Raw genomic sequence first — 13,147 nt, 5'->3', positions numbered from 1 at the left:
TCTATCTGAAATCAGAGCATATACTGGTAACAACTATTAACTGCTGCTTCCCTTGAACAGATATGATAAAACTTCTGGCAAGATGGACTTCTTTAATTTTTCAACATTTAAGTCAGTGAATCAGAAAAAAAAAAAAGCCTATGATGAATGAATCCATGTTTCTTACACCTTCCACATGATCTTGCACTTCACCTTACTTAGCATTTTTTGGGGGTGGGTGGTGGCTTTTCTTTAGGAGGGAGGGCTTTCTGGGCTGGGATGTAACAAGTTCTGTGTTTAGCTACTTTTCAGTGTATTTTTTTTAACAACTTTCTTTTTTGTTGTTCAGAATATACACCGCAGAACATATACCAGTTTCTACATGTATATAGATTAGTGACATCGATTATATTCTTTGAGTTATGCAACCATTCCCACCCTCCTTTTCAGGGTTTTTCCTCCTTTGTTATCCAGTGTACTTTTATTAGCATTGCTTTTATACTACTAATACAGACTCAACTTTATACCCTTCTTTGGAAACCCTGGTGGTGTAGTGGTTAAGTGCTACTGCTGCTAACCAAAGGGCTGGCAGTTCCAATCTACCAGGCACTGCTTGGAAACTCTATGGGGCAGTTTTGCTCTGCCCTGTAGGGTTACTATGAGTTGGAATCGACCTGATGGTAACGGGTTTGGTTTTTGGTTTATACCTTTCTTTGGGAAAGGTAGAATGTTTCAGTCCATAGTGGGTTTTAAGAATTTGATTAGATTGATTGATTTTTATAATTGGGGAAGTGGAGAAACAGTCCTCACCAGTGAAATGCTGTTATTGATTGGGCTATAGTAAGGACACATTTTTTTTTTTTCTTGACATAAATGTATTTTGGTAGATCCTTTTCTCTTTTCATCCAAGCTATTTTTATTTCCAAGTTTCTGTTTTGTTTGTCCTAAAAAAAAAAAAAAAAAGAGTTGAGTATGCTTCTCTTTTATGTCTAAGGAACTCTTCAACATGGTCTGAGAAAAAATTATATTAAAATGAGTATTTGGTGATGTAGCATTTCTGTTTAATTAGGCTTTCCTTACCACCACCACCCCCACATACACACACATCTTATTTGAAAGATAGAAGTAATTTACTTAAAGCTTTTTGCAAGTTTTTAACAAGCTGAAAATTTTCAGTCAGGGTATATTCAACAGATGATGAATTTGCCATATGCTTTGAAGATGAAAATTTCAGGCATTAGGTAATAGGGTTTTTCAAAAAGCCAAACCCGTTGGCGTCGAGTCAATTCCAACTCATAGTGATCCTGTAAGACAGAATAGAACTGCCCCATAAGGTTTCCAGTGGGCACCTGGTGGATTCAACCTGCCAACCTTTCGGTTAGCAGCTGTAGCTCTTAACCACTACACCACCAGGGTTTCTAGTTTTTCAAAAGAAATTTTTAAGCTGATTCTTTACTGTGAATGAAGATAATTTAAGAAGACAATTTCTAATTTTAGCTTTTCGTCATGACCTTTTCCCCTATCCCTATCCACATCAGAGTTAGGATACATACTTCAGTGATTAACTGGAAGAATCAAAGTATGAATTCAGTAATCTGTTATCTAAAAGTATTATCTACTACCAAGGATAAAGTGTCTTATAGTGCTGTCTGTGTTTTTAATCACTCATGCAGATAATTAATAATCTTTAATTGTTAGAATATTGGTTTTTTTAGAGTACTAGTCAAGTCCCTTAAACTCTGTCCCTCAGTTCTTTTTGAAAGTGGGCATAAGCTTCTAATTGGTCGTTTGACATTCCTTTCAAGATTGATTCTACTACCTTTAGAGGATATCTTGAGAATTATTTGTTTAAAAACCATAAATAATGCCTGTAATAGAATTGTTTTAAGTATAGATATAAATTGAATTTTATGGGCAATTAAAGTATTATAAAATACTTTTAAAAGGTATGGTGTTCTTTAATCTGGATAAATAGGTGATCATAATCTAATATAGGTATTTATGTCTTCTGATTTAAGAGTATCCTATACCTGTGCCTTTGCAAGCTTGGAAATGCCTCAGAGAGTAAGAAATATTTCCTTGAGCCATGACATTCCTTTGTAGCTTCTTTGGGAGGGAAAAACAAATTAAGATAGTGTTGCATTAAAATATTTCCCACAGGGTGCTTGGTGAAAGAACAGGACTAAACTAATGGACTAATTGTAGAAGCCAGTTTCAAGCTGATATAACTAGTATATGCTTTCACCTGTATAATGGATGGAAACCTTGGTGGCGTAGTGGTTAAATGCTACAGCTGCTAACCAAGAGATCGGCAGTTCAAATCTGCCAGGTGATCCTTGGAAACTCTATGGGGCAGTTCTGCTCTGTCCTGTAGGGTCGCTATGAGTTGGAATCGACTCGACGGCAGTGGGTTTGGTGAGTGGGTGGGTATAATGGATGGTAAGTTGCGGTCTTATTATTTCAGAAAGATACTGAACCATTTTAGGTTATTTGACATTTCTTTTATTCTGTCTAGTTTTCTCTAGTTTTAAAATTTAATATTTAATAACTCTGGAAAGTGTCTGTGATTAAAAGGAATAAAGCCAAGGAAGAAACGGGGCAGAAGTAATGGAAAATTCATTCTTCAGTTCAGTAAAATTATACAATGGAGGAAAAATATATGCTAATAACTATAATATTAATTATATGGGATTAATTTTTTATGAATAACAAAGTTCTCTTTGTGAGCGAAAAGACGTATATTGTCATTTTGTGCACATATGTTTAGGTTGTTGACTGACGCTCTTTTTAAAATTTCCCCCCCCTCCCCGACAGAATCCGTCTATGATCTTCTCCCAAAGGAGTTACAGTTACCTCCACCTAGAGAAACATCTGTAGCATCAATGAGTCAGACAAGTGGCGGTGAGGCAGGCTCGCCTCCTCCAGCTGTAGTTGCTGCTGGTATGCATTTCATTTTACTTTATTAAAGAAAACTAGGTTATTATCTGGCCAACATGAACAGTGCTGGCAAAGTTCATATCAAAAAGAGTATAATTCGAGGGTTTGTTTTAGGAGGTTTTAAAATATATACTTTTAACATTAAAATTTCTCATTATAATTTTGTTGATATAATTATTATTTCTTGAAATTTCCATTGGCACAGATAAGTGCCGTCTCCTAAAATGGACCTTGTCTTCAAATATGGGAACCAGTTTAAAGCTGTTTTTGTTGACTGCACATTAAAAGGTTAAATACCAAGCTATGGATAGAAAAATCATATTTGAGTCTCTGTTTTGCAATTTTCTTTTTTAAACTTGCTCAAAGGAAAAAAAAAACTTTATTTTGTATTATCTAAAAAAGGACTCAAATCTCTTTTCTGTCTGTGGCATGTTAAAATAACCTTTTCCCTACATTTAAAAATACATACAACTTCATACATATTTTAAATTCAGTTGAAAATAATGGAAAATTTGAATTTAATATTTATATAAAAACATTTTCTAATACCAGTAAAAAGCTATGGAAGTAATGTTTGAAATTTACTGGCTTGTTTTTACTTGGCTCCCAAATGATACATTTTATAATTGCATAACATTGGTTCAAATTTTTATTTTGAATTAAAAGATTGACAGATACCCTAATAGAAAAAAGTCTTGATTAGCGATAAATTAATATGAATACTTCCATAGTGGTTTGCCCAACAGTTGTTTATTTATTTTTTGATTGGGTTTATAGACTGCTAAAGGTGTTTGCTTTATAAAAGGAAACAAAATAGTGTACATTCTGAAGTTTTATCTGCCTTAGAGGTTTCTGCCTAATATGAAACCTCCTATCTTTTAAAATGGTACTTAAAGTCCATTGAAACATTGCTTTTAGTAAATTCTTTCAGTTTAAAAACAGAACAGTGAAGTGGAAGGTTGTGATTCAAATGAGAATATTGGTACTATAGCAGAATCTGGAATATTTTCTTGTATACTTTAACCTGTGTACCATTAACCTTGTGCACCAATCTTTCCCTTGAGCTGTATGTATACTGCAGTACACAGCCTTCCTGGTTGAGGGCAGGAAAACTTCAAACATGGCAAAGAAACTTATCAGCCCTCTCACTGTTCATGTGTTGCCAGACATTTTCTAACAGATTCTGTGGATTTAATTGTGAATTTGTGAACTATTTAGTAATCAAATTTATAAGATGACCTGATTTTACTTCATAGCCACTGGGTTCTAAAATGGCCCTGAATTTTTTTCTGGAATTTAAAATTTTTAAATCTAGTTTAAAAATTATGTCACATAGTAAAATATGAAAGTAATAAAATATTTTTAATGAAAAATTTCACTTTAAATCCACAGGAAGAAATTGACTAACTGATTTCTTTAGTATCTTTTGAGGTTGTTTTTTAAAGACATGTTGAATCTGTATAGAACTAAAAGTCTGTTTCTTCTGTGCTTTTTTAGCATCTGTTCACAGTAGCTCCAGTTCCTTTTAAAAGCTGAAGGAATGGTAGCTAGGTTTGGAAAAAGAACAATACTTCCTTTTAAATAATAATAAACTAAATTTCAGAAGTTCTTATTTATAAATATTGAAAGTTGTTGAATTTGGGTTACTAATGAAATGTGAATTTATCCGTCTTCTCATTTATTTGAGAAAACCTTCTCCAGATAAATTAGATGAAAAGCTATGAGTTGAAAAATCGTGAAAATAAGAGACTTGACTAAAGGAAGCATTCTAAATGGCAAACATAAAAGTAATAAATTCTTTTTAGATCTTGAAATTATTGACATTGTAAAGATGATAGAGTAGAAAGGTGACTTTGACAATTTTCTTATATTCACACATGGAACAGTCCTATGATCTAAAACCAAGTCTTCTGTAGTCTTTTTTTTTTTTTTTTTTTTAACATAAATTTGCTTTTAGTAACCAGCAAACTTTATTCTGGGATTCTAATGTCTTATTGTTAGAATAGAGGCTTTATTGTAAACCATTATAGATAAAAGAGTTTAAATTACAGACTAATTTTTATAGGGAGATTAGTTAGTATATATCATTACAGTCAAATTTTTTATTTGGCATATTAATATCTTTGGTGACATAAGAGAGATTCGGATTATATTACCAGTTTCTCAGTGTTTTCATGGCCAAAAGACTAGATGTCTAGTAGGAAAAGTCACATGTCACATTAATTTAGACTTCTGTGTTTTTTAATCTATAACATTTGCTGTTTAAATATGGAATGCATAAAAATGATGACTCTTGATGTAGTTAATTCTTCAGAATTTTGAAGGAGCCGGATTGGCTGCTATCAGGTATGAGGGCCTGGTGGGAACAGACTTCTAGTTCTGCCATAAAGGTTTGTGTTTCACAAGTTCTAAATCAATTTAAAATCTAGAGGCTGGTCATATGGGTGTTCATGGACATTCTTTGTTATTTCATTATTAAAAATGTGTTCTCAGATTCACCAATCTACATTTTTTTCTCTTATGTGTTACTGAGGAATGAGTAAATATGATGCTGCTAATCCACAATCCAGAATATTAGGTAAAAGAGTGTCTTTTCAACCTTTGTTGTACCCATTGCTATGACTCAGTGACAGCTAACAGCAGCAGCACTGTTCACCCTTTTAACACATTCCCATCAATGGCTTCTTTTTATCCTGAGCCTGGGGTAGGAGATGGGGTAAGGAGGGCTTACTTCTCTGACACAACTTCTCCACTCTCCATGGGGCCAGGTGTCAGAGTCTGGGAAGAGGTATTGTTGAGAATCTGCAGCTTGAAGTTTGTATTCCTGCCCATTTTCAAGACTTCTGTTCTTGTCCCAGTGTAAAGGTACTTATAGTTTGAGGTTCAATCTGCAAATGAATAAAGACTTTGGAAGTACATTGTCTAAACAGTATTGTAGGTTCTCACTAGTAGGTAATACAAAGGCCGTTTCCTAAAACAAAAAAAGCTATCCAAACAAATTGGTATTTTTTAGCAAAATAAGGAATTGATCAAGATGAAATGCAAATCATGTAAAGTTTCTTTTTGTTTGTTTTTTGGTGAATCCATAGTATAGATTACAAAGAACTAAAATGTAGGTATTATTTAGAGAACTAAAACCAAGCATTACCAGAATTTGGAGCTTTCGAAAAGAGGTATGGCAGATGTTTTTTAGAACAACTTTATTGAGATATTATCACATGAAAAACGATCAGGTATTCTTTTTAATCTGTTTATATCACAAATGGTTAAGCATTCAAGTATTAGCCAAAAGGTTGGCGGTTCGAACTCACTCAGAGATGCCTTGGAAGATAGGCCCAGCAATATGCTTCTTCAAGATCACAGTCTTGGGAACTCTATGGAGCAGTTCTACTGTGCACACATGGGGTTACCATGAGTCGGAATCAACTCCAGAGCAACCAACAACAACAGTAATATGTTTATAGTTTTTATCTTTAGATTCACTTAATGTATTTAAAATAGGAAGTTTATCACAGAAGTGAACAATAGACTTTAATCTTCATTTAAAAAAAAAATCAAATTATTGTCTCAGTTCATCCTAGACTTTTTTTTCTTCATTTCAGAATATGGCATTATGTTTATTAACTTATATAAAAATATATTTCAGTAAGGGGACTATTTCAAGCAAAAGTCACCTCAATAGTTTCTTGAAATTTTTTATTCTCATTTTTGAGCTAAACAATGAATTGATGAAACTATTGATTTTATAATTCAGCCAGAGAATCTTAACGCTTCTAAAAAGAAACCAAAGCAGTTGCCATCAAGTTGATTCTGACTCATGGCAACCCCACGTATTTCAGACTCAAACCGCGCTCCATAGAATTTTTGATGACTGTGACCTTTCAGAAGAAGATCTCCAGTCCTGTCTTAGGAGGCACCTCTCGGTGAATTTGAACCGCCAACCTTTCATAAGTAGCCAAGTGCTCAATAGTTCACACCACCCAGGGACTCCCTTTTAAGAATAGCTAGTTAGTAATTCCTTTTCTTATTTTCATAAAATTGTTATATTACTTTCAGTAATTATACATGGTTGTTGTTGTGTGCCATCCAGTCGATTCTGACTCATAGCAACCCTATATTACAGGGTAGACCTGCCCCATAGGATTTCCTAGGCCGTAATCTTTATGGGAGCAGATCATCAGGTCTTTTCTTTCATGGAGTGGCTGGTAGTTTCAAACCACTGACCTTTCAGTTAGCACCTACGAGCACTTAACTATTTTGCCACGAGGGCTCCTTCCAATTATACATTAGTACACTTATAAAAAGGAGCCGCGGTAGTGCAGTGGTTAAGTGCTTGGCTGGTAACCAAAAGGCAGATAATTCAGATTCACCCGGCAGCTTTGAGGTTGAAAGTCCTGGCGATCTGCTTCCATAACGATTACAGCCAAGAAATCCCTATGGGGCAGTTCTGCGCTGTCACATGGCATTGCTGTGATTAAAAATCGGCTTGATGGCACCTAACAGTAACAACAAAGCTTTTTAGAACGAATATATTCTCAGCACACTAATAGTTTATATAGCAATTTTTATCATGTATAGATAGAAAAAAAACCAGTTGCTGTTTTTAATGACTGATTTTTTAGAAGTAGATTGCCAGACCTTTCTTTTGTGGTGCCTCTAGGTGGACTTGAACTGCCAACCTTTTAGTTAGAGGCCAAGCATGTTAACCATTTGCCCCACCCAGGGCCTAAACCAGTTGCCATGGAGTTGATTCTAACTCATGGCAACCCCACATATGTCAGAGTAGAACTGTGCTCCATAGGGTCTTTAGTGACTGATTTCTCAGAAGTAGATTGCCTGGCCTTTCTTCCGAGGCACTTCTGAGTGATAGTAGTGAGTTGATCTCAGTTATTCCATATGGCCATTCCCACTTTTCCTAGAAAATTGGACTACTTTTAGAAGGAAGTCAAATTCTACTTCCAGACATGTTACAAATGGGTTTAAAAATCTCTACTACTCCTTTGGTCTTTTATACTGAAATTGTGTAGTAAATCTAAATACATACACGTATCCATATGTATGAAAACCCAAAACCCACTGCCATCGAGTCGATTCCAACTCATAGCAACCCTATAGGACAGAGTAGAATTGCCCCGTAGAGTTTCCAAGGAGCGCCTGGAGGATTCAAACTCCTGACCTCTTGGTTAGCAGCTGTAGCACTTAACCACCACGCCACCAGGGTTTCCAAACGTATAGTGTTTGTTTATGCTGAAGTCTGTATTATTAGAATAAAAAGTAGAGTCAAACTTAGTCTATAAATGTCATCGTAGAAACAACTGCTAATTCAGTGATACTTAAATAGCTGGATGATACAAAGCATCTTTCTATTCTAATAGGAAGGAATTTAAAAACCAAATTATTTAACATATAGCTAGTATATGTACTTAGAAGCTTAGGGTTGAATAGGAAAGAGACATATTTAAGACATTGCTGTATGTGTCAGAACACATAAGTTTTATAAGCATTTTATTTTTCAGGAAATATTTAATTATTCTGGGAGTATGTTAATGATACTCTGACAAGGTAAGAATAATTATTTTAGGAAATTTCAGATTAAAAACTGGAGAGCAATTAATTTTATAGTATTAGAACCCCAAATGGCAATTTGATGGGCTATGGAAGAAAAAAATGGCCTCCAATAGATCAATAATAAACCTTTCAGCTTCAGCAATTAGTGCTCATCGCTTTTTAAGAAGAGACTTCAGGATCAGACATGTTTGTATACAATAGCATGTCTAGTTTAAAAGTATAAGCTGGTAACTTGTTAAGGGTGGAACGAGGAAGTATAGGGGAGTTGGCCTGAGAATTGAAAAGATTCTTTTGCTGCTGAAATGTAGATTTTTCTTACAGCTTGAGTGTGTTGGTCAGGACATGTCCTGTTCTGCTCTGTAAGGGAGTTTGGTAAGGGCAGAGCCTAAAGACACCTGAGGAAGAAGATCATTCTGGTTTATGGGTTAGATTGCATTAGTAAACAGGAGAACAAATTGGTGAATATGAGGTAACAAAAACTTTGAATAAGAAATTTCCCTGTATGCATTTATTTGGATATTAATTTAAGTTTTTAAAGTTTATTTTGAAACATTGCCTATTGTAGCATGTAAACTTATATTGGGTGGGGAAAGTACAAATGGGAAATTGAAATTGTTTTAAACATGTAAATTCAATGATCAACCCTACAATTTTTGTTTTGTTTTGTTTTGTTTTTTGTAAAGTAATCTGGAATGCTTATTTTATATGCTGGGATGCTAGTTGTTTTTTCTATTAATACACTTAACTTGCATTCTAGCTTCGCCATTCAGAGACAGGCATCGTGTGGTGGGTTGTGTGACAGTGTCTGTCAATAGTGAAGACAAATAGTGCCAGAGACACTTAACCCATCCAATCTCACCCAGGGTATAGGTCGGTCTCGTTTTCAGACTTCTTCATAAATCTCTTTCTTTCATTCTTTATCTTTCTTTCCTTTTTTTTTTTTTTTTTGTTTCTAAATAGTGGAATGATACTGATTGAAAGTAAACCCTTTTGTAAAGTTTTATACTTTACGTTAATATTATAAGAAGAAAAAGAAGAGAAGTAGAAAACCAAGGTTGGCATGTAAGGTGTTGACAAAGCAGGTTTGCAGCCACTTTGTGTGTCCTAGATATTTCAATCCCTTGGCAACATGAATGTTGGCCTTATAATTTTTTTCTTTGAATATCTTTCCTCTTTGATCTGAAATATGTCCTTGTATCTGGTGACTTTTATCAGACAAGATGTTTAGATTTGAAGTCATCATTGCCAATAAAAAAAAAAGTAATACATAAAAAGAATCATTAAAGTTGAACAATATGTGTTTTAGACCAGAAAGTGTTTCCAAACATCTTGTGTTTTTTTATGATTATTTTCTGAATAGTCAGTAGTTTACTCCGTGTCCGTTCCACTATTGGTTCACTTAGCACACTTGCAAAATTTTATGGTTTTTGTTTTAATGGAGTTTTTAGGAAACAGCTAATCTTGCACTGATGTTGAAAAATTATAAATTATATGTGCATATTTAAATGCGAGCGATTAGATTTTGATTTTGGAAGCCTAGTAAATGTCATTTCTGTCATAAATTTTAAATCAGTGAAAGGTACTTGTTTATTTTGAGGACTTTAAAGGAAGCTTTCTATAAAAAGCTTAGTTAGTTCCATACATAGTAGGTTCCTTTTTAGTGACATTTTACATACTAAAATGTTATGGTAGTTAAAATAATTTCTAGTTGACAAGTCTGGAACTAGTAGTTCTTTAAAATATAGTTTAAACAAGGGGTATATAAAATGGTTTTATATGTAATATCATATAAAATCCATTTTCAACCTTTTCATCAAATGAATAATACTTGCAAATTCTGGCATATCCACATACTCCATGTAGATATTATTTGCCACTCATTTTATCCCAACTACTTTGGATATTTATTGTAGACATTAGTAATTTGATCAGTTTTTAGAAGAAGTCATGTATGCAATTCAAGTTCTCAACCACTGTTAGCATTTGGTTCAGTAATTGGCTACTGCCAATAGCGGAATTATTAGATTTGGATATAGGACACTATAGATGATGATGCTTCCCTTTACTTATCAATTTTAGAATTCATTCTTTTGAGATTATACATTTCCATTAGTGAATTGTAGAATTCTCTGTCAATTTTCACTTTGGATCGTTCTGTTCTCTGTAGTCAGAGAATATGCTATGGAAAAATAAAAGTCTTCATGCAAATTTGACTCATTTCAAAGATAAGAAAAATATTTATTTGCATGTTACTTAGATAAGGGGATAATTTTAAGAAAAATGATTAACTTTCAACTTTATAAAGGATTGGTGAGGGATTTAAGGAATAAATAAAATTATATAAATACATTATAACTATTCTGCCAGTGAGAAAATAAAAGCAGTTATTAAAATTTTTGTGTTGGAGTTTATTTATTTTTAACATGCAGCAATTATAGTCCCTACATTTCTAACAAATAAAAATGGAAACTCAGAACCAAAGAAAAAGGGGAGGTTGTTAACACTTTGTTTTTAAGTACATACAAATAAAAAGTATAGGTGGGGCAGAATTGTATTAGCACTTCTATAGAATGTCAGTTAAGTTGTTTCATGATATTTTATTTAATGATATAGTGACTGAAAGGTGTTTGTAGATATATTAAATACATTTAAATTATTCCCAAAAATACCCTTTAGTGCTTTTGTAGGAATGCTTGGAAATGACAAATTAGTATTCAGAAATCTAAAATGTTCTTGATATTATTTTTACATAGTTTAATGGAAAAATATTAAGATTTTTTATTCTCAATACACTTATGGATTTTAATGTACAAGTAATTTGACTTATTTATAATTTCAAGAAAGAAAGTTATTAGAGCACTCTTTGTAGAAATACCAAATAGTTATATCTAAACCCTTCGTAATTTTTCCATAGTAGAATATGCTATCATGGTAATATATATTTTAAGCATTTTGAATAGTAAATTGTTTTGTTTTTTTTAAACTGATATGTCCATTATGGTCACATTAATACATTTATTTGTCAATATAATTTTAATATGCATATCAAATTTTGGCTTCTCATAAATCAATTTAATTTAAAAAATTGAATTTTTAGTACATACAAGGCACTATGGTAGGTGCTGGAAGGGCCCAAGATGACAAAGATGTACAGTCTATGTTCTCAAGGGGCCCACAGTTTTTATGTGCCACTCCACACCTCACCTGGCATTATTAATGCACTTAGGTGAGCTCTTGCTAACCAGAATGTAGCATCTTTATGTGAAAGATTTTATACACCATTATCATCAGAGCAACAATGATGCCATTGTAAAGAATTTTATAGTTTAAAAAAGATTGTCTCAGTTGTTTCAGTTTTAAAATGAGTAGAGTCTTTGTAACTTAAGGACAAATGGAGATAGTCTTAAAAAATATTATGTCTCAGTTAAAGGATGCTTACTGCTGTCTTCTGACAGTTTGTGTTTCAGTTTCATAGTATTATGCTAATGAACTTTTTTATTTAATAATTATATCCAGGAAACTGCAGGTAAAATACAATAATTTTATGTTAGGTGTCCAAAAAGAATGTATATAGAGTATCTTAATTTATGTAGGGTATGATATCACAGTTTGGCATACCTGTCCCAGAACAGACATTTATTTATGATGATTGTATCAATCGGGTTTTATAATATGAATGTTTTTGATAAGATTTGCAAGGTAAAATTTATATTTACTTCAACGAGCAATGCTAGGTTGTATCTTCCATATTAAATTTATAAATACCACATAACTTGCTTTTGAGTTTGTGGTTGCTTTCCACTTGTATTTTTCATCTGTCATGGACAGGGATACCTGAGATGTTCATATTCTGCATTCTCATGTGCATGATACTTAGATTCAAGTGGGAGGAAATTGCTTTGTAGAAATACAAGTTGACAGCATTCATGCCGCATGCCTTGTGTGTTACACTGCAAATATTGCGTGCTGCATACTTGCATTTCTCTGAAAATGAAGACCATAGACTCATACACACAAAAATTTACTTTTATTTTTTCCAATAGTTGGAACAGATGGAGAAATGTTAGACATAATACCTATTTTTTCCTAAAATTCTGTAGTATTTTTTAAAAAACAAGGAAAAAACTTTATGTTTAAACCCAAAGTGGCTACAAATCAGCTCCTAAACTGTCACTGACGTTAGCATATAGATTTTATAGTTTTTATAAATCTTTTAAAATATTATTTACTAAGAAAACATTGCATTAATGCATGACACAAAATTGATAAATTTTTCTTTAAATTGGAATGCAGTTTAAAGTGACTGAATTTTCCAATTTCAGCTACTGCATTTGAGAAGGATCCAAACTGGAAAATGGAACTGGTATCATCTAATTGCTCTAGGTTCTTTGACTTACAGTAGTTGGAAAAATCTTCATGTGGCGTTATGTCGGTCACCTTAGTGATGCCTAGTGTTAATTACTGTCCTCTTCAACCATGACAGCAACTAAAAATTATGAGTGGATGTAATTCTTTCAAATAATTTTAATGTTTTGATACATTTTTTTCTATTAAAAAACAGATCTTTGGCACTTGCCTTTTGATTATGTAAATATTGACATTCTAACATTTTACTCTTTACATTATTATTGATTTGAATGTTTTAATTCCAGTAATTGCAAAT

General features: G+C 33.0%; 1 protein-coding gene across 12 annotated transcripts in view; it reads left to right on the top strand.

The window, feature by feature from the left end:
- NFAT5 (nuclear factor of activated T cells 5) overlaps nt 1-13,147 on the top strand; it is a 142,053-nt gene that overhangs the window by 67,159 nt on the left and 61,747 nt on the right. For 11 of the 12 annotated variants that reach the window (XM_064273836.1, XM_064273837.1, XM_064273843.1 and 8 more), the window contains one exon: nt 2,794-2,919. In XM_064273836.1, coding sequence (XP_064129906.1) covers nt 2,794-2,919 — 126 coding nt within the window. Of the gene's footprint in view, nt 1-2,793; nt 2,920-9,241; nt 9,355-13,147 lie in introns of those variants that run through there. The other variant, XM_023556619.2, reaches the window with a different exon arrangement.

The sequence above is a fragment of the Loxodonta africana genome, chromosome 21 (genome assembly GCF_030014295.1).
Source record: "Loxodonta africana isolate mLoxAfr1 chromosome 21, mLoxAfr1.hap2, whole genome shotgun sequence".
In the NCBI taxonomy this organism is placed as follows: Eukaryota; Metazoa; Chordata; class Mammalia; order Proboscidea; family Elephantidae; genus Loxodonta; species Loxodonta africana.
This window is presented reverse-complemented; position numbering and strand designations above follow the sequence as displayed.